The sequence below is a fragment of the Drosophila rhopaloa genome, unplaced genomic scaffold, assembly GCF_018152115.1.
Source record: "Drosophila rhopaloa isolate 14029-0021.01 unplaced genomic scaffold, ASM1815211v1 contig_115, whole genome shotgun sequence".
Lineage (NCBI taxonomy): Eukaryota > Metazoa > Arthropoda > Insecta > Diptera > Drosophilidae > Drosophila > Drosophila rhopaloa.
The window spans coordinates 11,030,995-11,056,431 of record NW_025334990.1 but is presented as its reverse complement, the minus strand read 5'-3'; the positions used below and the strand labels follow the sequence as shown (position 1 = coordinate 11,056,431).

At 42.6% G+C, this 25,437-nt stretch overlaps 5 protein-coding genes across 5 annotated transcripts; 3 read left to right on the top strand and 2 right to left on the bottom strand.

Moving 5' to 3' along the window:
* Positions 1–654: 654 nt before the first annotated feature.
* LOC108037831 lies at positions 655–5,722 on the bottom strand. Its single transcript, XM_017114488.2, has 4 exons — positions 5,587–5,722; positions 5,341–5,524; positions 2,987–4,267; positions 655–2,582 (listed from the first exon to the last, which is right to left on the bottom strand). The coding sequence occupies exons 1-4, from the start codon at positions 5,634–5,636 to the stop codon at positions 780–782; spliced, it is 3,318 nt and encodes a 1,105-aa protein (XP_016969977.1). The 5' UTR covers positions 5,637–5,722; the 3' UTR covers positions 655–779.
* Positions 5,723–17,087: 11,365 nt separating this feature from the next.
* Positions 17,088–17,861, top strand: LOC108037791 (zinc finger protein draculin). Its single transcript, XM_017114430.1, has one exon. It carries the CDS (start codon positions 17,088–17,090, stop codon positions 17,859–17,861), a length of 774 nt encoding a protein of 257 aa, XP_016969919.1.
* A 382-nt stretch (positions 17,862–18,243) lies between these two features.
* LOC108037809 (U3 small nucleolar RNA-associated protein 18 homolog) lies at positions 18,244–19,907 on the top strand. The gene has a single exon (XM_017114456.1). The coding sequence runs from the start codon at positions 18,333–18,335 to the stop codon at positions 19,857–19,859; it is 1,527 nt and encodes a 508-aa protein (XP_016969945.1). The 5' UTR covers positions 18,244–18,332; the 3' UTR covers positions 19,860–19,907.
* Positions 19,908–20,063: 156 nt separating this feature from the next.
* Positions 20,064–21,475, bottom strand: LOC108037812 (nuclear pore glycoprotein p62). Its single transcript, XM_017114463.1, has 2 exons — positions 21,366–21,475; positions 20,064–21,306 (listed from the first exon to the last, which is right to left on the bottom strand). Exon 2 carries the CDS (start codon positions 21,295–21,297, stop codon positions 20,128–20,130), a length of 1,170 nt encoding a protein of 389 aa, XP_016969952.1. The 5' UTR covers positions 21,298–21,306; positions 21,366–21,475; the 3' UTR covers positions 20,064–20,127.
* A 1,262-nt stretch (positions 21,476–22,737) lies between these two features.
* LOC108037811 (alpha-N-acetylgalactosaminidase) lies at positions 22,738–25,437 on the top strand. Its single transcript, XM_017114462.2, has 7 exons — positions 22,738–23,224; positions 23,283–23,312; positions 23,920–23,967; positions 24,037–24,214; positions 24,271–24,842; positions 24,900–25,201; positions 25,263–25,437. The coding sequence occupies exons 1-7, from the start codon at positions 23,121–23,123 to the stop codon at positions 25,292–25,294; spliced, it is 1,266 nt and encodes a 421-aa protein (XP_016969951.1). The 5' UTR covers positions 22,738–23,120; the 3' UTR covers positions 25,295–25,437.

Here is a 25,437-nt window from a genome sequence, read left to right as displayed (position 1 = left end):
GGGCAGAAATGAATGGTGTGGTGGGGGGAGGGGTGGGTTGGGGGGGAGTTCTGTTGTAATGGAGCGCGCATATTTCGGTTCGATTCTCGATGTGCGAGTATGGGTGAGCTTATGAGTCACTGAACAGCTGTGCGTGTGTGTGTATGTGTATGAACACATCAATGATTCGCTCACAAATATTACAAGCTTGAGCACACACACACAGTTAGAAAGAGAGAGAAAAACATCGCAGTAGACAGAGACAGAAGCTGGCGGAAGTTGTGTCAAAGGATACTTTCGCTTTCCCCCAAAATGTCCTTGTCCTTGTCCAAATGTATATCAATTCGGATGGTGTGGGTGCGTCATAAAGATATTGACAGGCCCATAAAGATAACCGTAGTGGATTGTGAATGGCATGTCAAGGAAGAAATTAGGCGATGTTCTCACTCGAACTTTCACTTTCTCTGAATATTTTTCATAGTGGAAATTGTACTCATGTAAGAGGGGATCTACATGAACTTGTTTGGCTTAGATGCTGTTTCAGGATAATTATTTGTTTGAAATTACCAAATAGTTGATTCATAAATCAACAGTAAGAATGTGGTTTTAGAAACCCGTACCATTGCAAAAATAAATACCAATTTTTACTCCTATTCAGAAAGTATTCCAATCAAGTTTATCTATGTATATGTATATATCTATATCTATTATCTATTATTAAAATATTATTGTGTCACACTTAAATTTTGATTCCAGTTCTTCTGTTTGGCCTTCGCTAGATTTTAAATGGTGTAGTTCAGCTATTCCTGTTCCTTTTCCTTTTCATCGCAGTTGCAACACTTTTTCTTATTTTTCCCCTCTGCCCCTTCAGATCCTTTGTCCGTGGGGCAAGTGCCGATTTTACTTAGAGGATCCGCCAGTGGGAATTGTTTGTTAAACATGGGCTTGGGCATCGCTGGATACTCCTCTGGCATGTGAAGCTTGCAGGGACCGCACTCGGGTTTCTGGGCACCACCCGGACCACTTGCAACCGCCTTGTTCTGACCACTATGGAGTCCCATGCTGGACATGCCTCGCTGCTGCTGACCCGCTGGAGCACCACCTTCCTTGGAGCAGTCACAGCCATCAACCGCCGCCATCGTGGGTCGATTGGTGCCCACCGATTGCGTGGACACGTGGTTGAAATGCGGCTCACTTGTTATGCCACCACAATGCGGACATATGAAGGTCGACTGGTCAGCTTTCCCTTGACCCTGACCTTGACCTTGCCCCAATGAACAACTGCAATCATCGGTAGCTCCATATTGTTGCGGTTTCGGCTGAGCACATTCGGGAATGGGTGCCTGCTGCACCTTTTCCTTTCCAGTGCAACCACAATCTTCTTCCGGTGTGTCTGGGCAATCCTCCTGGCCAAATCCATCGCATCCCGTCTTTTCCGGGTACGAGCCCTCCTGATCTGGGCAATCATCCGCTTGTTTATCGGCCACCGGAAAGTAGTGTTCCTGATCCTTCTGCTGATCCTGGTCCTCGTCCTCGTCGACATCGCAACCACAGGTGGCTTCAGATTGCTTCTGCCCCGCCTGCTGACTCTTGAGATGCTGGGAGCAATCCTGGGGTTGTGGCTTTGTGGTGCAATCCTCCTTCTCCTGCTCACGTTGCAGCTCTTGCTCCCGCTTCTGGTGCTCCTGTTGCACCTGCATTTGCTGCTGCATGCATTCCTTTTGCTTCTGTTGCTGCTGCATCTGTTGCTGCTGCCGCTCATCTACGGAACACTCGCAGTCCGCATCATTTGATGGCTTTTTCCCCTGAAAGACAATTGATCCTGCCATCTGAGATTGCCCCTTTGGTTGCTGCTGACCGGAACAAGGACAATCGGGATCGTGCTGGGATCGCTGCATTTGGGATCTCTGCATTTGGGCTTGCTGTTGCATATGTGCTTCTGCTCCACAAGCGCAATCTGCCCCCGTTTGTTGCATCTGAGATCGCTGCATTTGGGCTTGCGATGGCTGCTGTTTCTGCGAACCACATACTCCACAACTGGCGGAACTTGGAGCACCATGCGAGCAATCCTTGCCCTGCGATTGCTGTTGCTGATGAGCTCCTGCTCCACAAGAGCAATCTGCTCCTGGTTGAGATCGCTGCATTTGAACTTGCGATTGCCGGTTGGGCTGTTGCTGTTGTGCTTGTGCCCCACAGGAACACTTGCCATTCTCCTGTTGCTGCTGAGATGGCTGATTTTGGGCAATGCCACACGAGCAACGATCATCCTGTTGATATGGACCGCTCATTGCTCCTGTGGACTTGTTCGCTGTCGCAACCGTGACTCCTGTTCCTGTTGAGGGATTGCCACATAGGCAGCACTTCTTGGAAGGCTGATCCTCCATGTTCGCCTCACTGGTGATGATGTACTCGTTCTTCCCGTTCCTCGGCCCTCCTGATTTGCCCTCCTTGCACTTGCAGCCCTCGTCAAGGTCGTCGGCTAGGCTTATTTCTTTTCCGTACTTGCAGAGGAACTCGATGACCACGCCGTTGGTCCAGCCGTAGCCCACTGGTGTGTTTTCCGGGCTAGTTCCTCCAGAAGAGCCGAATTCCTCGCAGTAATACTGGTACAAGGGAGAAGAAATCTGGTTATGTTACTGCCATTTTAAGCCGAAAAATTTAGAAGAAAGAAATTTATATGACAGGTTAGAAACCTTATGACAATCTATGCAAAGTATATCATGTCTCTAAAATTTATTATAAGTATTAGTATATTATGTAAATATTAGAATCAAAGATAATTATTGTTGTATGACAAAAACGTAATCTTTTCTAGGCGACGGAATACAAATTTTTATATCATGATCATTGATCAAGATTATCCAAAGAATTATAGATTTGTTAACGATTATGTTTCTTTCCCAGTAAAATACAATAAAATAATGAAATTTTTAAATAGAAACATTACCTATTGTCATTGATATAACTGAACTACATTATATGTAAAATATATATAGTAACTATTTACCTTCTCGAACATAAAGCTCTCGTATTTGAAGGCAGCATAGTTGGATTTGACCCAGCGATGAGCCCATCTTTTGGACATGGCCTTGGCCGCCGGAGTGCCCAGATTGTCCAGTCCCTCGACGACCAGGAACATCATGGGTGGATAGACATTCGGGTAGTCCCACTTCTGGCCCGCCTCCTTGTTCATCGTGTACGGCACGCCACCGTACTGCTGGTCCAAATTGTTGGTCTTGATGTACTGCATCACCCCCTTGGAAACCTTATCGGTGTCGACCAGGGGAAATGCCCTGGCCCACAAAGGAGCGAAGTTCGTGCAGCAGAAGTAGTTTCGCGGCTTATTGTTGGCCACATCGTAGTCCAACCAAATGCCCGCCTGCTCGTTCCACAAATTATCCCGAATGGCTTTGACCAGGCCACAAGCTCGATCCTGGTACTCATCGGCCTTCTTAGTGTTGCCCGCTTTGCGATTTAATTCGGCCAGGATTTTGCCATTCCTAAAGACAATGGCATTCAGCTCCACGGGCACAATGGCCGAGGTTTTGGTGTCCGCAAGGGATCCCTGATTGGAGCCATTGGGCGACACAACCCAGCGGGAACTGAAGTCCATGCCCGATTCGGAAGCCGACTTTAGTTCGGTGTACAGAACTTCGCGGGCCACAGAATCCCGAATGGTGGCCACCCTCATCAGATCTTCTCTGTAGGCTTCTGGTCTTGGTCCTGCGGAGGAATCCCGATATTGATACATGGTTCTGCCCTTCACTTGAATCGAGTGTTTGCTTATGAAGGTCTCGTATTCGGTCTCTAGTAGCGGCAGCGAATTAATGGCGTACTTCTCGTCCTTGGTCACCTCCACATAGGCTTTAACCATCATTATCAGAAGTGGTGGATTCGAGCGTCCCGTACAGTAAATCCTGCCGCAACCAGGCACAAATCCGTATTGCTGAACCAGTACCAAAAAGTTGTCGATCATTCCTCGGGCCGTTTGATGCATGCCACATTGAAGTAAGCCTCGAATTATCCAAAATGAGTCCCAGTAACGATACTCCCGGCAATCCGTGGCAGGTACTATGAAAGGATTGGGTATGTAGAGTATAGAATATTGATCGGGATTCTCCTTGACATCATCTTTAATGCGTCGGCCCAAATGCAGCCAAATTTTGTTCACATCGGATCCGAATTGCTTTATTTCGGGGTCGGAGATCTTTATAAGAAAAGATGGTTGGGGCTTCCAATCAGGTGGAGTCCAGGGTTCCAACTCCGTGCCAGGATCATTGAAGTGTTTCTGCAGTCAAAAATATAAGGTTAGTAATTCTGAAATTATTATTTTAGCTCAATAACAATAATATAACAAATTTGTGTTTTCTTTATTTTTGCTATTCAAAGCCAATAAATCCAATGGTTACGAAAAAAAAATAAAGAAAATATTTGGAAATTTGTACCTCTTTCTTTAACAAAACATATTTTATCTTACAACAAGAAAGGAAAGCTAACTTCGGGCGGAGCCGAAGTTGATATACCCTTGCAGAATATTCTGTAAATTATATTCTCCAAAATTATTTGTATGATGCATTCTTAATACTCATAAAAAATCCCAACTTCCTAACTTTAAAAACACCAAAGTTATGTCATTTCCAATCGTTCAGTTATATTGCAGCTATAGGATATAGTCGGCCGATCCTTATGAAATTTGGCAGGTCGGATTGATTGGCCAAAAATAAAACCCATAGATAATCCCAACTTCCTAACTTTACAAACACCAAAGTTATGGCATTTCCGATCAATCAGTTATATGGCAGCTATAGGATATAGTCGTCCGATCCTTATGAAATTTGGTAAGTCAGACTGATTAGCCAAAACTAAAACCCATAGAACTTCCTAACTTGCTAACTTTAAAAACACCAAAGTTATGGCATTTCCGATCGTTCAGTTATATGGCAGCTATATGATATAGTAGCCCGATCCGGCTCGTTCCGACTTATATACTACCTGCAATAGAAAGACAACTTTTGGGAAAGTTTCAAGCAGATAGCTTTAAAACTGAGGGACTAGTTTGCGTAGAAACGGACGGACGGACAGACGGACAGACGGATGGACAGACGGACGGACAGACGGACATGGCTTGATCGACTCTCCTGGTGATGCTGATCAAGAATATATATACTTTATAGGGTCGGAAATGTCTCCTTCACTGCGTTGCAAACTTTTGACTGAAATTATAATACCCTCTGCAAGGGTATAATAAGTCTGCAGATTTAAAGGAAGGTTCGATTGAAAATGATTAAGAAGTTGTTTTTATACAGAAACTAGACTGTAGCTAGTGTAATAAACCCTAAGTCATGACCTATCCGATTTTACCTCGACAAACATTTGCAGGAACCTCAAGGAGCCATCGTTCTTGCGGCAATTGCTGAACATATCGAAATCGGCCATCGTTTGGGTGGGTGTGAAAATGCAGCTCATGTCCACGAAGTGCTTGCAACAGGGAAACATATTCGACCGCTGGACAGCATCTAGCAGGGGGCCCTCACAGAAGACAGTTCTGGAATCGGAAATGGCTTTAAACCTGTTTATATTAAGGATCCAGGACATTCCATGACTCACCTGTTCTCCCCGCCAATAGTCTGTGCACCGCAGCGGCACTTGTTCGCCATCTTCAAGCCACGATTTTTCAGGTTTCTATGCGAAGGCCAAACTGATGAACAGATTGTACGATAACCAGGTCAAGTTAGGATTTTTGCCGAACAGTGACTCCCAGGCGACTGGGGTTCGGGGCATAAATCAAAAAACAGAGCAGCAGCCTCCGTTATATTGACCATTAAAGCAAATTTGTCGACATTTGCCATTAAGAGTCAACAATGCTCGGCCATAAATCAGCGTAAATAGACAGGAAGCGGCTGCGAATCCTTAGCTCCTTCCACAGGGCCACACATTTATTTTAAATTACCATAAATGCCCCTGACCGAAAACGAAACCAAAACAAGAGGAGTGCGGGTGAACTTTTGCCTAAAAGCTATTGGCCTCTGTGTCCATTTGTAATTTCCAGACAATTTATCAAACCAGCAAAGGCGGCGAGGGGCAAGGGGGAGTCGAAGTCGAAGGCCAGAAGTCGGAATGGAAATGGCGCAGAAAATGCGCTTCAAGTGGCCATGGCCATGACCGTCGACTGGTTGGATGGCCGGGAGATTTGAGTTCGAATAAAGTAAAAATTCTTCGATTCTTCCTGGACAATCAATTGGATGAACGAGAAGGGGAGGATGGTGGGCAATCAGCCGCGGGCGCGGCACTTCATAAATTCCTTTGCCCCGCCATCCACTTAAATGCAAGTTTTTGGCATCGGCATGGCATCTTTAGGGAAACTTCTCAAGAGGGAGAAATCGGAGAAACACGGAAATTAGCCTTGTCGCAATCGCATTCCCTGTCGTCTGCAAAGTTTCAATTGAATTTTCGTCCGGCAAAAAAATGCAGCAAACTTCAACTTTACGCCGTGCTCGAGAACAGATCCGCCAAATAATTAATTTTGCATATGTGAAAATGCAGCCAGAGGACGTGCAAAGGAAGTCCCTACACTTGTTCTGACACTTGACCCGCGGGCAGTGTGATCAACTTAACGAGCAGGGAGGTGTGAGTCATGGAGTCCAGTGCACAGAGAAAAGAGCATACTAAGTCACGTATTTACTTTTAAAACAAGGCTTAAGATGAGTAGCTAAAGATTTAACATCCGCACAAAAAGTTCTTACTTAAAACTTAACTCATATTTTAATGAACAATACACCCTTGTTGACATATTAATTACTATTTTTCTTTAAAAAAAACAACTTGGGAATTACAAGATTTACAGAATTAACCTTTTCTGAGCATGCTAGAATACTTGTTGTTAATTTTTGTTACTAGAAATATTTGAACACTAAATTATCTAAGACTTCATTGCATTAATTTCAAATGCAATCCGTTCAATTTCAAGAATTGTTTCTCAATATTTTTATTGAAAATCGTAAGTAAAATAAAGGTATTTTTTAAATGAGAAAATATAATTAAAATTCCCCTACTTAATATTTTCTTAAAGTTTTTATCTGTGCAGCTTCTTTTAGTGCAATTTTTTGTTCAGTGTAGCTGCATGGCTCATCATCGTCATTCACAGTCGCAGCTAATTGAGTATTCTTCCCTTAAGTGGACACAGCCGCCACTGGCGCCTTTCAGCCTCATTTGCAGGCTCCCGCACATAAATCAATAAGTTGCATTCGGCCTTAAATTAATTAAAAAGAAAATTCGCAGAGAGCAGTGAGCGGATTTTTTATTTTATTTTTCTTTTGCTGCTGTTGGCAAATACGCTGCAGTCCTTATAGTTGGAGTCTGTGCTTAAACACTCCGCCAGCTGACAGCAATCAATCAAAAATTGCACTGGCCTTAGCGCGACGGGTGGTGCCGGATGTATCACGTCGCACCACCCAAATCCACCCAAAATACACCCACCCACCCACTTTCCAGCGAAGGAGCAGGAGCATGATAAATTGTCAACACGCTGACGTTTGTCTGCAGCGATTTAAAAACTACTTAAAATGTAAATGTTGTTTCCCTGTTGCTGCTGTGCTCGTGTTGCTGCTGTACTCGTGTTGCTGCTGTGTTTGGGTTTTATGCACACGTCGCGCAGCGTAGACTGCGAAAATCATGTTGTTGACTTTGAAAAAATATGTGTAAAAATGCGCTATTGTAAATAACAGAACATAAACCCCGAGAGACGACGGCGGGAGGGAGTTCCTAGTTGACTGACTGTCTGAGGGAGAGTGATGACATGGCAATGTCAACGCCAGCAACAGCAGCAACAACTGCTGCTGCACGGCGGCAACATCAGCAGCAGCAGCAACACAGCAACAATGTATGAAGATGCCTCGCCTCTGTGATTGCATTTTTACACTTGTCAGTGGATTTGGTGCAACCTCTGTTTGTCTCCGCACTTTGTCGTCTAGTGTTTGAAGTTTAACACCGAGCAACACAAACATCAGCCGCAGCAACATCCTGCTGTCGCCCGTTTCCCTGGACTCCAAATGAGTTATAAATTCTGCTGTCAAGTATTTTGACAATTGATTAATTGAAATCGACTTGGTAACTTTTACTACAGTTGATAAGCAGGCACACACACGCACATCGGGGCAGAGAGGAAAACGGAAGTGGGCTGTCAATCACCCAGCCCCCCGGCTACATCCATGGATCATTTGTTGATGAGCTAAACTTTGACCGGGTCAGAGATCAAACAAAAGGGCGAAAGACTAGAGGGTAAGCCGCAGACGTTCGAAATTAAGCAAAAGTCTAGTTAAACAGAAAAGTTTTGGCCTTACCATCCAGCGATATACATCTTTGGCCTGCCCTTCAAGTTGACAACTTAAATTGTTAGTTGGCTGATAAGCCGCCAGCCGACTGCCGCTGCCCCGCCCCCCTTTCCAGTCGAAGTGGGCGTATATAACATTTTTATTTATATCACTATTTTTTATATATGGCGGTAGTGTTGGGGTGGAAGCAAAACCAAACGGAACACGCGCCACATGCCAACGACAAACAAATAAATAAAATTCCTCTTTCGGCATAGACACCACCCCTCTTCATCCAAGGTTTTTTGCGAGGGGTCAACTCTGAAGAAGTGTGTGTGTTTTACAAGTCTATTAACTTGTGGCGCTTATCTAATGCTGACAGCAAGTTTTTCACTTTGCCAAAGTTTTGGCCCGGAAAACGCAACTTCCTGTTTGGCGGGTGGGAATTTTCGAGGAGGGACTACGTAGTTTAGGGGCAGTGCCGATGTCAATCATTTGTTGATCATTTTTCTTTGAGCCCATGCATAATATATGGCCATCATTTGTAGATGACCACAACTGTATTCTTCTTCCACTGCACAAAAATATATTCTATGATATTATAAATTTATAACTTTTTCTTAGAAAAGTATTGAGTATTTCTTAACCCATAATTTCTTTATTTAGGGAATTCACTGAAACAATATACTGACATACTACACACTGTTATAGTTTCTTAAAAGTGCTTTAAATATGGAAGCTACTCCTCAAAAAAAAAATATAATTTTTCATGTCACTATCAAATTGATATATATTTATATATTCCAAATTTAAATAGAATACACAAACGTTTTAATTGAAAAATTCTTTAAAAAAAATCATATCCTTAGTACAAAAAAATTACACGATAAAGGAAAGTTATTTAAAAAACCTTACTCTGAGACATAATTTGTATATATGTATCTGTTTCTACAAAATATGAACAAAATGTGCACCATTTTCGTGCAGTTTAGAAGAACTTAGAAAGTGCCCATCCATGTGCTGAAAGCAAAAGTGCCAGACTGTCGGAGAAAAACTTTTGCTTGTGTAAACTCTTGATTTCTTTGGCAGTAAGGACAGGGAATTGGTCAAACTAGTGGCTGCTTCATTAAATGCGACGCCAAAAAGTTGCATCCGTGCAGCTGCTGAAAATATTTATGAACTGTCCGACTGCCGCCATGCCATACATATACTATATATATATAGTGAAGTATAGTGCTGGCCAAGTCGGAGTGTCACACCCCACCTGGCCACCTTTTTTCAATAAACTTTAAGCATTACGGTTATTAGTTTCAGGACGGGCACATAAAAACTTCAGCCCGAGTCGAGACACTGTTGGCCAACAACAGCAAACGGGGCCAACAACTTTGTGTTGCCACTTTGGCGATGCTATCTGCAATCTACTCCTGCTGCTGCTGCTGCTGTTGCTGTTGCCACTCTGTAGCAGCAACATGTTGCTGATGCTGATAGTGCCTGCGTTGACTAGTTGACTATGTTGCCATTCTGGAAATGGCTGAATGGGTCCTATGGAAATTACGGAAACCGTGATACTTCCAAGTGCATTACATGCAAAGTCCTTACGGCAGTGACAACAGCAGCAGCAGCAGTACGACAGCAGCAACAGCAACAACAGCAACAACGGCAACTTATTAACGCGCAATCTGAGCTCTGCAATTGACCGCAATGGGCGGGACTGGGCACGGGGGGCAGTGGAGGGTTAAGGCTGCGGATCCTGAAGCAGGATCCTGATGACGTCGACGACGACAGACGGAAACGGAAACGGCAAATAAACGCACGAGCGCTGACGTGCGGGCACCAGCGTGTCAGCGTCCGTGTCTTTGTGTTGCTGCTGTTCTGCACTTGTTTGCATGCAACGTGGCAACATGGCAACGACAATGCCAGCAACAGCAACAGCAACTGCAACAACAACAGCAGCAACTGCAACAGCAGCAGCAGCAACGGGCATTTATCTGGCTGCCCAGACCTGCCACGCCCCTCGTAATACATTGCGGTCGGGATGTTGCATGTTTGTGGGCGCTCGCCTGCGTTTGTATTTTTTCTATACCCACCAACTCCCAAACTTAAGGGGTATACTCAATTTTTAAATCCTTATAATTAAGTTCTGACTTACAAATTATATAGGAACATCGTTTAAAAATTAATTTTTGAAGTAAATTAAATATATTTATAAAGACGTTTCTTAGTTTACTTATGGTAGCCTGTATTTACCTTTTTGGAAACAATTATTTAGTAGTTTCTTCAACAATACCGGTAGTAAATAAAATTTTAAATTGTAGTACTAAAAACATTTACATTAAGCCATATTTTAATACAAATTTTTAATAAACTTGCACCTAATAACAAATATTTAAAGTTACTGGCTTTTGTTACTGGATAGGAAAATGAAATGGACTTAAAAATGAAAAAAACTCGTAACATAATAGCGGATATTAAATATTAGTTAGCTTATACTATGCAATTTTTATGTGAACTTTAGTCTTAAAAAATATTCTATCAGCTATAATATACACATAAATATATAAATATGTTAGCTTAATAAATTGGACTGACTTCTGAACCATTTGGAGGGTATTCCGGAGTCGTTTAATATTCTATGTATATAATCCCCACTTTTGAATTTTTTGTTGTTTTCCCCGGCGCCATCGTTCGCATGCACGGCAAGGATTTCTCTGCTTAATTTGTGGTTTTCAACCAAACAGAGCAATGGGCAGCAATGCACGATGGACGATGGACGGTGGACGATGGCTGGCAGATGGTAAAAGAGTGGAAGAGTGGCGGACGAGTCCAGCTAACCAACTGGTCAACAGCAATTGCAATTGCAATTGAGGTTGCAGTCGCACGAATATTCCAGGAAACCCTTAAATATGATTATGGCATTCGAAAGGCCTATGAAGAGTAGTTCCCATTGAGGACCTGGGCATTTTTCGGCCATCTTCGCTGGAATCTCTCCCATTCGCTTTGGGGGCCACAAATTTCCACGAACTTGATTTAATTGTCACACATTACGAAACCACAATTACATGGAAAGAATTCGCCAAATAAGCGGTAAATGGCAACAATGCAAATGGCATACAGAAATAGCAGCAACTGCAGCAAATAATAACAACCGAGTGCGGCCAGCAAGGACCTTCCCCTCCTTTTGACTCAAAATAAAATGCGCCATTTGCAATTGTAGTTTATTTTAATACCGCAATTAGTGTTGTTTTCTGGGTGGAGCGGTGGGGCTTCTGTGGTTCGGTGGGTAGAGCACGCAATCGTGAATGAAAAGGTAGGGAAAAGCTAGGGGAATGCCATGTTGCCACACCATTTGAGGTGGCCCAAACCTTCCGCAGTGGAAGTTGAATAAATATATCACAAGGAATGCAACGGTTTTCCGGAAAAACTGTCTGATTACCAGTCTCATTCCACTGCCAATTTGAAGAGCTCTTTGTCTGGCCATTTGGAATTATTTGTGACGCAGCCGCTGTTAATTGATTTTTAAGTGCCAGCTACAATCAGGTACTTCAATACGCATCATGTGACACATGCAGCCTCATATGATTGCCTTCCAGCTACAAACAAAAAGCTTTAATGTAATCAGTGATAAAAACATTTGCAGGTGCAACCGATCATTTTGAAATACCCTTTCTAAAGAATTAAGAAGAGCAGATTTATAAACTTCATAAATGTGTTAGAAAAAAAATGATTTTGGCATTAAAATAAAAATTACAGCAATTAAGTAAAGTGAAAAAATGTACTTGGTATTATTATTGTTTCATTATAAAATGTTAGGATTAGTAAGTAGCCCCTTAAAAATATTATAAATATTATAAAGTAAGTATAATTTTGTTTGGATGTGAAATATTTTTAAATTTCTAACTATGATGACTTGTAGGCAAATGTGAAATTTAATACTCCTGAAGCTTATATGCAGCTCATATGCTTGGAAAAACCTAAGGCTTAAAACGCTAAAGGATTCCGTAGAACCCTCGATTATCAAGTATGACAATCCGATTGAAAGTTAATTGCTGCACACACCTCGCTTATCCCATCCCTTTTTTTTTCTATGTGCAACGGGTGTAATCACATTTTATGTTGAACGCACTTAATTTTTTGTCCCAACTAAATGCCAATTAAAAATCGTAATTATTTTTTAATGGCATTTTGTGGTCAATATCGGGCGATTGACGATGATTGCACAGCGGTGGTCCTGACGGGTTGGTGGAAATCAACGGACTACACTTTGATGACGGGATGCCGTCGTGACAATCCACATTTATGACGAGCAAATGGCCAGTATCGATATCAATTGCATGACTTGTCAAAGCGGCGCCCGCCTAAAAGAAAAGTGCCTTACATGTCCTCGCATTTAAGGGGAGAATTGCAAGCAATTGCAGCTCAAACAGGGAATCGCAATAAGGAACCCCAATGTCCTGCAGCCATGTCCTGGCTCAATGAAATTCGAGCAATCATCACCATCAACATTTCGCTTTACTTTGAAAGGGACACGGCAACAACATGCCGCAAGTGACAATCATTTATATTTAATAAACAACTAACGCATGCAGAGCTTACAGCTGAGGTCAAGATAATGGCACTGAAGACGGAAATTTTATTTTCTTTTAGCACTGACAATCACAAAGAAAATATCAAGCGAACAACTTTTACCAATACTTAAAAGATGATACTCAAACATATATTTTATGAACAAGAAATATATTAAAATTAAATTATATTATAAAAGAAATGGTTAAACATATTTTTACAACATTTATGTTAGTTTCTGGTTTAAAAATCTATTTATAATACCTTTTTATAATATCAATCTTTTTAACAATGTAAACTTTAAATATTTAAATAAAGACTTAATTTACATTTTAAATAAAACTGATTTTAAAGACTATATATCATTATTTCCATAAATGCAGAATGAAGTCGTAATTAGTAAATCGTCAAAGGCCCTAAGTTGAAAAGGACTTGTTATTTTCCTTGTTCTTGGGTTAAAAAAATGACTTTTTCTATTCTTCTGAACGACACTGTGAGGCCTTCGATTGAGGGCGGGAAAAAGGGGAAAACTGGTCGGAAAAACAACAGCAAGATGACGAGACTAAGCGGCCATTGTCTCCGCCCCTCTCTTGCCCCACTTACCCCCCCTTTCTCTCAGTGGAAATTGTTTATCATGCATTTTGTTCGATTCCGAGTCGAGGCGTCTGAATAATGCAGCAGGTAGTTTACGGTGATGGAAAAGCGGAAAAGTGGGCGTGGAAATTGGGGGGCGGTCAAATAAATAAGCGAGCATGAAAACGAAGACGAAAACAAAATGGGGCAGAAAACAAGAAAAAAAAAAGGACAACAATGCTGCAGACACAAACACAAAACCGCTTCGAATCGCTTTGGGCGGCATTCAAATTGAATATTGAAAGCATCGAGCACAAAACTGCCAAACGCTTGAATTATGCATTAATGATGTCTGCCACAGTGGACAATAGTGGGGGGTTGGGGGGGTCAAGAAAGTCTAGGGCAAGGGTTCGGGGGGGCGTTCGTCGGGACAGAAGGGTTTTTTATTCCAGAGACAAGAACAACGGCAATGCGTCGTCCTCGCTCGCGGGCAACCACCGCTTATTAATTTTTTATGCGTCTGCTATTTTTATGGTCGACATGAAAGCGTTGGCCGCAAGCCCTTTATTTTCCTGGCCATTTTCAGCTAGCTTTCAATAGTTTTCCACCGTCATTTCCATTTGCTTTAGACATACTTATGCTTAACAACAAAATTTTGGTTTGAAGCACTGACCATTCGGAGCTGTTATAGCAATTTACATGGGTATTTACATTCAGTAAACTATAAAAGGAAATAAGATTTACACGAATTAGACTATATTAGCACTACTATTCTATCAGAGCTTATAAATTTTATATTCTGAACTGAATTTAGAATTGAACTTATAATAATAAAAATCTTCGAAATCCTAGCTACCATATATATTTGTTCATAACTTTATAACTTTTTCAAACTTATCAAATCTAAATACCAACATTCAAAATAAATAAATAAATCAATCCTGTTTTTATTTACGTTCTAAAATTGTTCACAATTCATAAAGTATTTGAAGTATTTGCTTTAATGGTTATTAATGCTATTATTTTGAGCATAACTGTCAATACAATTTCAGAACCCATTGTTCGCTAATATTGCCCCAACAAAGTATTATGCTTTGTGTGGACAGATTTTCCATTTGGCTTAATTCTGTTTGTTGGCCAGTGTTTGGAAGGCTTTTCTGCATAAAGCACGCCCTTGACAATGGTCGTCAATATCCCGATATCGGTGGACAGAAAGACGTTAATTACCGGCATTACCGCACACCCCATTATCAGCCGCACAAATCAGCGGTGATGTAGGTTCGTGGAACCTGATGCACCGTGTGCGGGGCAATGGAAAACTCATTACATGCCACAGGAGCCATCATCCAGGATACGTGGGGGAAAGAAGGCAGCAGCCACGCCCCCACATCCGCCGCCCGCCCACCGCGAGCGACCGCAACATGCTGTAATGCGTGGCCCCATCAGCATTTGCATGTGCAGCTGGATTCGCCCGATACTTAAAGCCATATGTGAGGCTGCCCTGACAAAGGACAAACTTAATGTCAACACGCTAATCTGTCAGTCGGCAGGAGTCGGGCTATGGGAACTCTGGCAACCCTGGGCACCATGAGCTGGGAGCAGGGATTGCGATTGGCAAAGGATCTGCCACAATGTCGGGCTACTTAAGGAGCGCTGCATCGCCGCGCCTCGCTGCACAAGAGCTCAAGGATATTAGAAGAGCACTTTACAAAAATAGTTTTCAAGTTTAGTACCTTCCCTAAAACCCTATGAAATATAAATTCTCATTCAAAACTAAGCTCATCAAAATTTTGTCTTGTTATTTATTAAGAGATATTGCTATTTCCTGAGTTTTCATTGAAGCAACAGTAAACAAATTGTTTTTTAAAAGGAAAAAAACTGAGAGCTCATAAAAATAATCACAAATTTCTAATAGTCAAACAATAATACATACTTATTATAGAAGAAAAAGTTTAAAAAGTAACAAGTACTTTAGAAAAGGAAGCTTAGTTTCTTGTTTTTACTAAAAAGTAAGATATCTATCGGACTATTTTCTATTTTTGTATGCTAATCAAAGACTGCTAGTCAAAAACACTTTCCAAGCCCCAACCAACAAGCAATTTCTTAAAAACATGATTAATATTTATAGATAATTATTTTTAAGTGTAACTCCGCCTTGATGGAGCAACAATAGCGCTGTATCCTTTGAAATGACAAAAATTGGTTGCTCTCAGTGAGGCTTGACGCCTGACTTGGCAGGAGACACTTGCGGGCACCACAAGATGCCAGCCATCACCGGGCCACCTAGAGACCCAACCACCCATCACCCATTGCCCACCTCCCACACAAACCAACCCCAACCCCCACCCCCCGAAGGACGCGCCTTATCAACTATGCAGGGCTTTGTCTCTAAGCGATTGCAGCCGCCCCTTTTTGGGCCCAACCTGTTTCCTCTCAGCCAGCGTCTTTTGTTGCGCTTAATGAATTTTACGTAAATTTTACGAGCGCTGATTTCTGGCAGCAGCAGCAGCACCACCACCACCCCAGCTATTAATCCGCACTTTAGTGAGATGGGTGGGTGGGTGGATAGTGGGTGGCTCTGATGACTGGTACTCCCTGTTTGTGCGTGTGTAATGACAAGTTCAACAACAACTCGGCATTGTCGACTGGTGACGAGGACGACGTGCTCCGACATTTGTTTGCCCAAGTTATGCAAATATTTTTCCAGTCAAGAAGTTTTTGTTTAATTGCATATTTTGACTCGCATTACGCGTGTCATAAAGCAAGGATCCGAAGCTTACCACAATAGAAGGAGTTGGGCGGTGATTAAGTACACTCGGAAGACATGTTCCTGAATTTTAGATTTATGTTAAAAGTTCAGATAAGCTAACAGATTTTAAGTTCTGTAATTTATTTAGTTTGCCCTAAACTATGTTTCCTTGATGAATTTTGTTTTAACGTGACTTAGTTAATTATTTTAGGTGATAAGATTATTAAAATAATGCTAAGTTGTAAAATTGTTGTAACATAATATCAACCCCAAAAAAAACGGGGATTCCATCGATAACTTTCTGTCACATTGACATTTATCAAATTCAAATTTTTAAAATGGCAGGTAATTTAAAGATAAGGCCGTAATATATATTGCTAACTCGGAAACTTAAAAGGTGAAAAAAATATTATAAACTGTGTAACTAACCAATAATAAATAAATATGCTTTATCCATTGATTTCTTAAAGATAGGGCATGAAACAACTGAAACAACAGTTTAACACCTTTGTAATACGATCCTATAAGTATTAGTATTATTCTCCCAATTACAAAACTTTTCTACCAAATTTTAAGAAATGGTGTATGTTTCCTCTGATAAATAAGTTTGTCTTTCAAAAGTACCTTCTTTACAATTAGCGAGTTACCTTTCTATCCGAACAATAGCTTTATGAGGCAAAGGTTTCTTTTAGTTTTTGAATTCGGTGTAAGCTAACCGTTGTCAATAAATCATAGACGGTTGAATTCAAAAGTCTTATATTTTGTAGTATACTTTTTCCGCATAACCTTTCTTTATTGCCATCCCTGACAGCTTCCGAGTATCGGGAATCGAGTACCTACTTTCTTTCTATCACAATGACAGGCGACTTTCTCACTTTCTTCGTAGCCTTTTACCTGGCGAATCGAAACGCATCATGACAAGTGGCGAAAACTGGATTTCCGTGGAGCTTGAACCGGCCACTTTGTTGTCGGAGAAGGAGGAGGACGGCATCGTCACCAGGGTGTTTATAGCCCCGTGCTCGGAACCGAGGATTAAGAAGCCGCTGGCGGAGCGAAAGCCTGCAGTTTTCCCAGAGGACAACACGCTGCTTTACCACTGTCCGTTTTGTGCCAATGGAATTCGCACGGGCGGCGCCTTCAAGGTCCATATGCTGGCCTGCCAAAGACGCTTCAAAAATATGCAAAAGGATGGAATAGTGATGATGTGCAGCATTTGCAAAAAGCACTTTAACTCCGTGGAATCTCTGGGCCGCCACAGGCTGCTTCACGGTAATATGAAAATCACACGGAGGTGTGGATCCTGCAATTTGAAGTTCGAGACTGAGGTTGAGTATCGGGCTCATTTGAAGACCCATCTGAGGTCACGGAATTCCAAGCCGGTCTCCGAAGATGGCGAGTTGACCGTCACCAAGTGTTTCAATTGCCTTTTCTGCCGGAAGGATTTCTTGGCCAGTTTTAGGCCCGGCCAAATGGCCCGTCGATATGCCTGCGACGATTGCGTTCAGAAGATCAAGGTCAAGGAAGCGGAGAGTAAGCAAACTGAAAACATGAAAAGAAAGGCCGACTTTAGCTGCGATCGCTGTGGGCGAATGTACAAATTGGAAGGTTTCCTCAACCGTCATTTAAAACTTTGCCAGGGTCGCATTTCCAAAAGGAACCGCAAATATGAAATCCACGATGTCAGTTAGAGCTGCAGAGGATTTTAAAATAAATAGATATGACATTATAAAACCTACAAGGTCATACTCATAATTTGTATAGTTATAATCAATAAAAGAGTGTTTAAATTTAGCTACTCATAATAAAAAGTTTATTCTTATCTCTATAATATTAAAATACATAGGTGACCATATAAAAAAAAAGATTGAATAAATAAAACTCACATGCATTTCTTTCCAAACTCCTTATTTACTTTTTGTTATTATTATATTTAAATTATTTTTATTTTTCAATTAACATAATGTAATTAATTCAAAATCTGGCGCGCTTTCCACCATCTGCTATCGATGTGGTAACACTTATCGATAAGTCAACTGTTTAGTGGTATTTTGATTCCAAGGCGTTAGTAAATTTCCCGCCCAGCTGCACGTGTAAATTTTTGTGCAGCTCACGAAATTGTGCGTAAATAAACGAATAATTGGACATTTCCAGCGAGCACCATGAGTTCAGACGAGTCCAGCGATGGTCTCGAGGACCTCAAGGACCTGATGGCCCTGTACGGCAAGCAGGAACAGGAGAAACCGAAGGAGAATCGGAGGGAACGCTTCGTGCCGAAGGCTTCGCAGGCCAAGGAACTCAACTACGTGGAGGTGCCCATGGAGAAGGTGATCTTCGGTGACCGCCAACGCTTCCTCACCAATCTGGCCAAGTCCGTGGGCCAGAAGTGGCAGCCAAGCGACGACGACGACGAGAAGGAGGAAGCAACTCCTGGCAAGCAGAAGACAGGGGACAAGAGGAAAGCCGCCTGGTCTGATTCCGATGACGAGGAAATCCAAGTGGGCGATGTCAAAAAAGCCACCAAGCACACGGGACCACTGAACCACCTTCGTAAGGACAAGTCCTACAAGGAGTACCTTACGGCGCGGTTCCATCGCACTCTTAACCAACCCAAGTGGGCGGAAAAGAAGGTCAAGGACGACGGAGAGGAGGACGGCTCCTCCGATGAGGAACTTCTTAAGACCGTGGGCTTCATCGACCGCAGGGCTCGGAGCAGTGATCTGCCCCAGAAAACGCTGAACTTCAAGCGGGTCAAGGACCTGAACAGAGCCACCTATTCCGAAGGTATTGTCACCAGTGTTCAGTTTCATCCGACGAGCACAGCTGCTCTGGTGGCCGGCGAGAACTCCATAGCCACCATATACACGGTGGACGGGCAGAAGAACGAGAAGTTGCACAGCATGCGCTTCAAGAAGTTCCCGCTATTCTGCTCCCGGATTGCTCCCTGCGGCACGAAGGCATTCTTTGGTTCGGTGAGGGGATTCTACTACGCCTACGACCTGCTGGAGGCCAAGGAAACCAAGCTGACGGTGCCGGGCGATTTGAAGACCATGCACCGCTTTGAGGTATCTCCCTGTGGCAAATTCATCGCCACTGCCGGCAAGTTTGGAACCATCCATCTGCTAACGGCCAACACAAATGAACTGCTGCACAGCTTCAAACAGGAGGGCCATGTGACTGGAATCTGCTGGTCCGGTGACTCCAAAAGGGTCCTCGTCTGCGGCGCCAGCTCAAATGTTACTGTGCTGAGCCTGCGTCAGAGACTCATCGAACACACCTTTATGGACGACGGCTGCATCAATGGAGCGCGCATCGCACTGTCACCCAATCAACGGCTTCTGGCCACCGGTACCCAAGAGGGCGTGGTCAACGTATACGACTACGAGACTGTGTTCGCCTCCAAGATTCCGCAGCCCGAGAAACGCTTCATGAATCTGAGAACCGGCATCTCGGATCTGCAGTTCAATCACTCATCGGAGCTACTGGCGATGAGCTCCTGTGCGGCTCCAAATGCCATGAAGCTGGCCCACTTCCCCAGCGCCACCGTGTTCTCCAACTTCCCGGGACAGAACGAAAACGTGGGCTATGTCAGCTCGATGGCCTTTTCGCCGCACAGCAGTTTCCTGGCCTTCGCCACCAAAGGCAAACGGGTGCCACTCTTTAGGCTTAAGTACTTCAAGAGTTATTAATTGAAAGTGGAACGACTTATATAAAATAAATATATTCTTATAATGTGAGCGCAACTGTGTACAGGGATTTCTGGAAATTCAACTTGTTTTTTCTTGGAGATGGGGATAAAATAATTTAAATGTATGTTTAAATTAGTATTTCCATTTAAAACGATTCTCAGCACTCCCAATAACAATCGGACCAATGTTTTAAGAACTCAACTATTTTTGAAGTTACAAGAAATCGTTTAATTAAGTTACATGTTAACAAGCTTTAATGGACTTATCTTTAAAAGGGAGCTCGGAAGATGTCTCGCTTCTGGGAGTCCTGAATCTTGCCTATGTCGTCCAGCTTCTTGCAGATATTCGACGACTGCGATTCGATCCACTGCAGCGAGCTCATGTGAGCGTTCAGAATCTTGCCGATCTGGATGATCGGATCACTGGTGTCCTGCCCCTTGTTGGCCTCGTTCAGGTTGTCTATGATCTCCTTCAGATCCTCGGACATCTGCTTCAGCTGCGTGTCCAGGTTTTCCACCATCAAGTAGGTCTGGCTGCGCTCCATGTCCACACGCGGGAGATTCACGAACTCCTTCTCCAGCGGCGCCAGACTGTCCTCCAGCTCCTTTTGCTGTGTGGCTATGAACTCCAGCTCCTGGTCGAGAACCTGCTGATCGGTTTTCACCTTCTTCACGGCATCGTTAAGCTCTACGATCTTCTGATTGTTGCTAATGAGCAGCTTGTCCCAGGCGTTGATCTGAGTGGCCTGTTCGGTGAATACCTTCTCCTGTTCCTCAAACTCCAGGGTCCACTTGTTGATGTGCTCCTCCAGTTGGTTGTAGGATAGCTGGGAGGCCGTGGAGATGGCCGAGGAGTCCGTGGTCTTGGTTTCGGTGGTAAGATTGGCGAAAGCTCCGCCGGTGCTAAGAGTTGGAGCCGCAGCAGCACCTAGTTGAGGAGCTATGGCCGCTGGCGCAGCTGTCAAGGTGGTTAAAGCCGGTGCTGTGCTCTTGGGAGCCCCCAATCCTGTTCCGCCTAGTAATCCTGTGGTAGGGGCTGCGGTGTTTGGTGTACTAGTGGCTATATTTGGCACCACTGATGCTATCGGCTGGGCCAAAAAGCTTCCGAAGGCGGGAGGAGCAGCGGAAGTCGCCGGTGCAGTAGTGGACACCGGGTTAGTGGGTTGACCGCCCAGCGTGAGAGGAGCTGGAGCAGATGCCGCGAGGCCAAATCCACTGAATGCCGGTTGAGCCTGTGTCTTAGTATTGTCCGCATCTCCACCGCCCGCATTCGGAGCAGTAGCTGGTCCTCCAAATGCGAATGTGGTCTTTGTGGCGGGAACAGCGGCTGGTGCTCCTGGAGCTGCGGCTGCAGCGGGTGTTCCCGTGCTCAGGCCGAAGGAGAACGAGGATGCCCCTCCTATCGGAGCAGCCGTGGTCGTAGGCAACTGGAATACCATTCTCAAAGTCTAGACAAATCACAGAAATTAATAAATCTGCAATCAAACGAAAACACGCCAAAAGTCACCAGTGTTAACACTCCTTGAAGTAAAGTTGTCAGTGTTGGAAAACAGCTCTTCCCGGTGTAATTGCAATTTAGCTACTTTCAAGCCAAAATTTGCAGAAACTTGTTGGGTTGGGCGGGTAAATTGAACATAAAATTATTTTTAGATTTCAAATGCTAGATATTTTAAAATTTGCTCAAATACTTTTATTGATATCAACAAACATCAACAAATTGTATATATAGCCTACTTATCAAATAAATAAATTATATTAAGCTAAAACAAATCATTGCCATTTAAATAAAAAAAAACTTAATTAAATTAAATAACCAATCAATTGATTAAATATAGATATTAAATATCTCACTTTATACATGATAAAAAATGTAAATATTTCTTCTTTTCAAAATTAAGACACAATAAATAAAATATTCATGTTAGTTAGTTTTTAGTTAAGCTTTTTTAAATAAAAATGTTATATTTTTAAAAATTTCGGCTTAGACTTTGCCAATCGAAATCAACACTGGTTTTGTGTCATTTTTTAGCCGCTGTTTGCATTATGCGCAACGAAAATTTAATCCGCTTAAATTGAATAGCTTATAAATAGGTAAGTTCCGAACAACAACAATCAAGCCTACAAGAAAGTGAATGACAAAATCAACAACAAAACACCGGCTTTAATTAGTCACCTTTCGCTATCTACAAGTGGAAAAGCGATAAGGTAACATTTGGGTCAAGAATTTAATTACAAACCGGGAGTGCAATGGCACTTGGTTCATTAATTGCATTTGCTAGCTCAGCAAAACACATGTGTGTAATTGTAATCACTATCAGAAGGGAAAATTACGATATTTTTCAAGCTGGGAAAGGTAACATAGGTTATCACAAGTAATTAAAAAGTACCCATGGTACAAATGGTATACCTTAAAAAGTGAAATATTTAATAGTAAGAAAACGTATGAAATTACATAGTTTTAAACAAATTTAAAGCTTATCATGAGGATGAAAAAATAGTTCAAGAACTCTTTTCGTAATTTGCCTTATGTTAACAAATATTTAAAATTATTTACATTTTCCAAAGGATTCAAAATAACAAATCATACAAAATTTTAATTTAAAACATCTTAAAATTTAAAGACAAATGTTTCTTTGATGAAATATTTCTAAACATTTTCAAATATTTCCAAATAGTAATGTACTTTTTGAAAAAGTTAGGAACCCCGTCACAAAAATAATCCGCTCTGGAACTGTCAATATACCAAATTTGAATTAATATACTTGGTGTTGGGTATTTAATTTATTTCTTATCAGAATCAAAAAGTACCTATTAAGTATTTCCTGTCTACTTACTAACATTTTCCCATCACTTTCCGATGGTTTCAGCTCCCCAAGTTCCCCAATTTTGTAGGCCAGTTTAGCTGGCAAACAGCGCCAGAATTGAACAACAAAAGCATATCAGAAAGCCTCTGTTCGCTCCTCGCATTTCGCTGTTTGCTCCCTGTGATCGCTGTGAACTTGGCGTGATAAGGGGCTCCGGCTCCTCCTGCAATCGAAAGAGCCCGCTGTTTGTCCCACCCGGCGAACACCAATCAGTCGATGGGTGTGCTCCACTGCAATAGCAATTAGCCACTAACCTTCTGCCGGGTCTCGAGCTCCTCTACCACTACCTCTTCCGCTGCCCCTTCAGGTGCCCCCGGCAAACAAACTTATCTGGAGTGCCGCCGCAAGAGCATATAAATTCCCTGGCAGCCCAAAGGCCAGGATTCAGTCGACGCCAAATGCTCGCGATGTACGGAAGAACGTGGGCCGTCTTTCTGGGCGGGATCCTCCTGCTACAGGTTCTGCAACTAGCTGTGGGCCTCGACAATGGCTTGGCACTCAAGTGAGTATTTAATTATGATTAGATTCGCTTTTCCTAAATTGAAATTCACTCCTTTCAGGCCACCTATGGGCTGGATGTCTTGGGAGCGGTGAGTAATCTTGCATTCCCATCTTCAAATAGATCTCTACCTCATTTAACTGAAAATGTGGTTTGGTATACTAAAAGTATAAACTATAAATTTGTTTGTTCTCCGGAAGAGGCTGCTGAGTAATAGAAACTTTATCTCGGGTAGAATTTTGTAGGGAAAAGGGGCCTTCTATGCCATTTTTTTGTACAAACAATTTTTTTCGATGTGACTAAGCTTTAAGCAACAAGTTCCAAATCAGCCTCAAGCCTGTTTTTTCAATGACTGTTCTCTGTTTTTTAACACCATACATGTTTTTCAAGTTTAATCAAAATTAATAATCATGTGCTTATAAATTTTTAACAATTTCAAAAAACATATTTTTAAGTACGACGGTTAAGCAAAGTTCTTTTTATTTAAATGCTTTTAGGGTCACCTATTTTCATATAAAATATAAAGGGAGCTTAAGCTAATAAGCTATGAACGTATAGCAAAATTAGTATCTGTTGACCTTCTACGCGTACTAAATTTATGGTTTTAAATGTATATCATATATATAATAAAGGCAAAAGAGCTTTATGACTTTTAATTATTCTTATAATATTCAACAAATTCTTTGCATTACTTTCAGCTTTCGTTGCCTGACCGACTGCCAACTTTATCCTGACGAGTGCATTAGGTAAAATTCAAAACTGATCATAATCCCACACATTTTCTACGAGTTTCCTCTTTTTTAAACCCCTTTTAGTGAGAAACTCTTCAGCCGACACGCGGATCTCCTGGTATCCGAGGGCTATGCGGCTGCTGGCTATGAGTACGTCATCATAGATGACTGCTGGCTGGAGAAGAACCGCGACAATGATACCCAGAAACTGGTGCCGGACAAAAAGCGTTTTCCCAGCGGCTTAAATGCCCTGTCCGATCATGTAATTTATATTAGTTATACCCCTTAAAAGCTCATAATTAACAAAACATTTTTCAGATTCATGAAAAGGGTCTGAAGTTTGGATTGTACCAGGACTACGGCACCAACACCTGTGCTGGCTATCCCGGAGTCATCAAGCACATGCAGCTGGATGCCCAAACCTTTGCCGATTGGGATGTGGACTATGTGAAACTGGATGGCTGCTATGCCAACATCAGCGACATGGCCACGGGCTATCCGGAGTTTGGACGCCTGCTGAATGAAACGGGTCGTCCGATGGTGTACTCCTGCAGCTGGCCCGCCTACCAAGAAGATGCCGGTGAGATGCCCGACTACGAGTCGCTTAAGAAGCACTGCAATCTGTGGCGCAACTGGGACGATATTGACGACTCCTTGGAGTCTCTGATGCAGATAATGGACTACTTTGCCAAAAACCAAGACAGAATTCAGCCGCACGGAGGACCAGGTCACTGGAACGATCCGGATATGCTGCTGCTGGGGAACTATGGTCTAAGCTACGATCAAAGCAGGCTGCAGATGGCCATTTGGGCGATTATGGCTGCACCTCTAATTATGTCCAATGATCTGGCGGCAGTACGTCCTGAGATCAAGGATATACTGCAGAACCGGTTTGTCTAGCCTAGATATACTTCTTAGATTTTATGCTAATGGAGGTACCTTTTTAGTGCCGTAATTGCAGTGGACCAAGATGAGCTCGGCATCCAGGGACGTCGTGTTTTGTCCCGAAACCAAATCGAAGTCTGGCAAAGACCCATTACTCCGGTGGCCAAGAGTGGACATCATTCCTATGCTGTGGCCTTCGTGAGTCGTCGGGATGATGGTGCTCCCTACAGGATTCCATTCACAGTCAAGGAGCTCGGACTGACCAATCCCAAGGGATATCGCGTACAGGATCTTTACAATGCTCGCAATAAGTTGGGAGTCTTCCAATCGGAGAGCCAGTTCATCACTCGCGTCAATCCCAATGGTAAAGTCTTTCGTTGTAACCTAATCTGGCTCTCAATTTATTTTATTTTCCTCTGCCGCAGGCGTAACTTTCTACAAGTTTACAGCGTTGTGATCTGAAGATATGCAAATCAACCGCTGCCATCAAATCGAATATGCTCTTTTATACACAATTTTCCACATTGCTAATCTACGTTGCCAAGATGAGCGGTGAAATAAGTTAATTCCGATAATAAATAGGAGGTATATAACCGATAA

Excerpts from the sequence above, each read along its gene's own strand:
- LOC108037831 (XM_017114488.2), bottom strand. The coding sequence starts at position 5,636 with ATGGCGAACAAGTGCCGCTGCGGTGCACAGACTATTGGCGGGGAGAAC. Across the intron at positions 4,268-5,340 it reads TCCTGCAAATGTTTGTCGAG|AAACACTTCAATGATCCTGG; the intron begins GTAAAATCGGAT and ends TTTTGACTGCAG. Across the intron at positions 2,583-2,986 it reads AGAGCTTTATGTTCGAGAAG|TATTACTGCGAGGAATTCGG; the intron begins GTAAATAGTTAC and ends CCCTTGTACCAG.
- LOC108037791 (XM_017114430.1), top strand. The coding sequence starts at position 17,088 with ATGACAAGTGGCGAAAACTGGATTTCCGTGGAGCTTGAACCGGCCACT.
- LOC108037809 (XM_017114456.1), top strand. The coding sequence starts at position 18,333 with ATGAGTTCAGACGAGTCCAGCGATGGTCTCGAGGACCTCAAGGACCTG.
- LOC108037812 (XM_017114463.1), bottom strand. The coding sequence starts at position 21,297 with ATGGTATTCCAGTTGCCTACGACCACGGCTGCTCCGATAGGAGGGGCA.
- LOC108037811 (XM_017114462.2), top strand. The coding sequence starts at position 23,121 with ATGCTCGCGATGTACGGAAGAACGTGGGCCGTCTTTCTGGGCGGGATC. Across the intron at positions 23,225-23,282 it reads GACAATGGCTTGGCACTCAA|GCCACCTATGGGCTGGATGT; the intron begins GTGAGTATTTAA and ends CACTCCTTTCAG. Across the intron at positions 24,843-24,899 it reads AAGGATATACTGCAGAACCG|TGCCGTAATTGCAGTGGACC; the intron begins GTTTGTCTAGCC and ends GTACCTTTTTAG.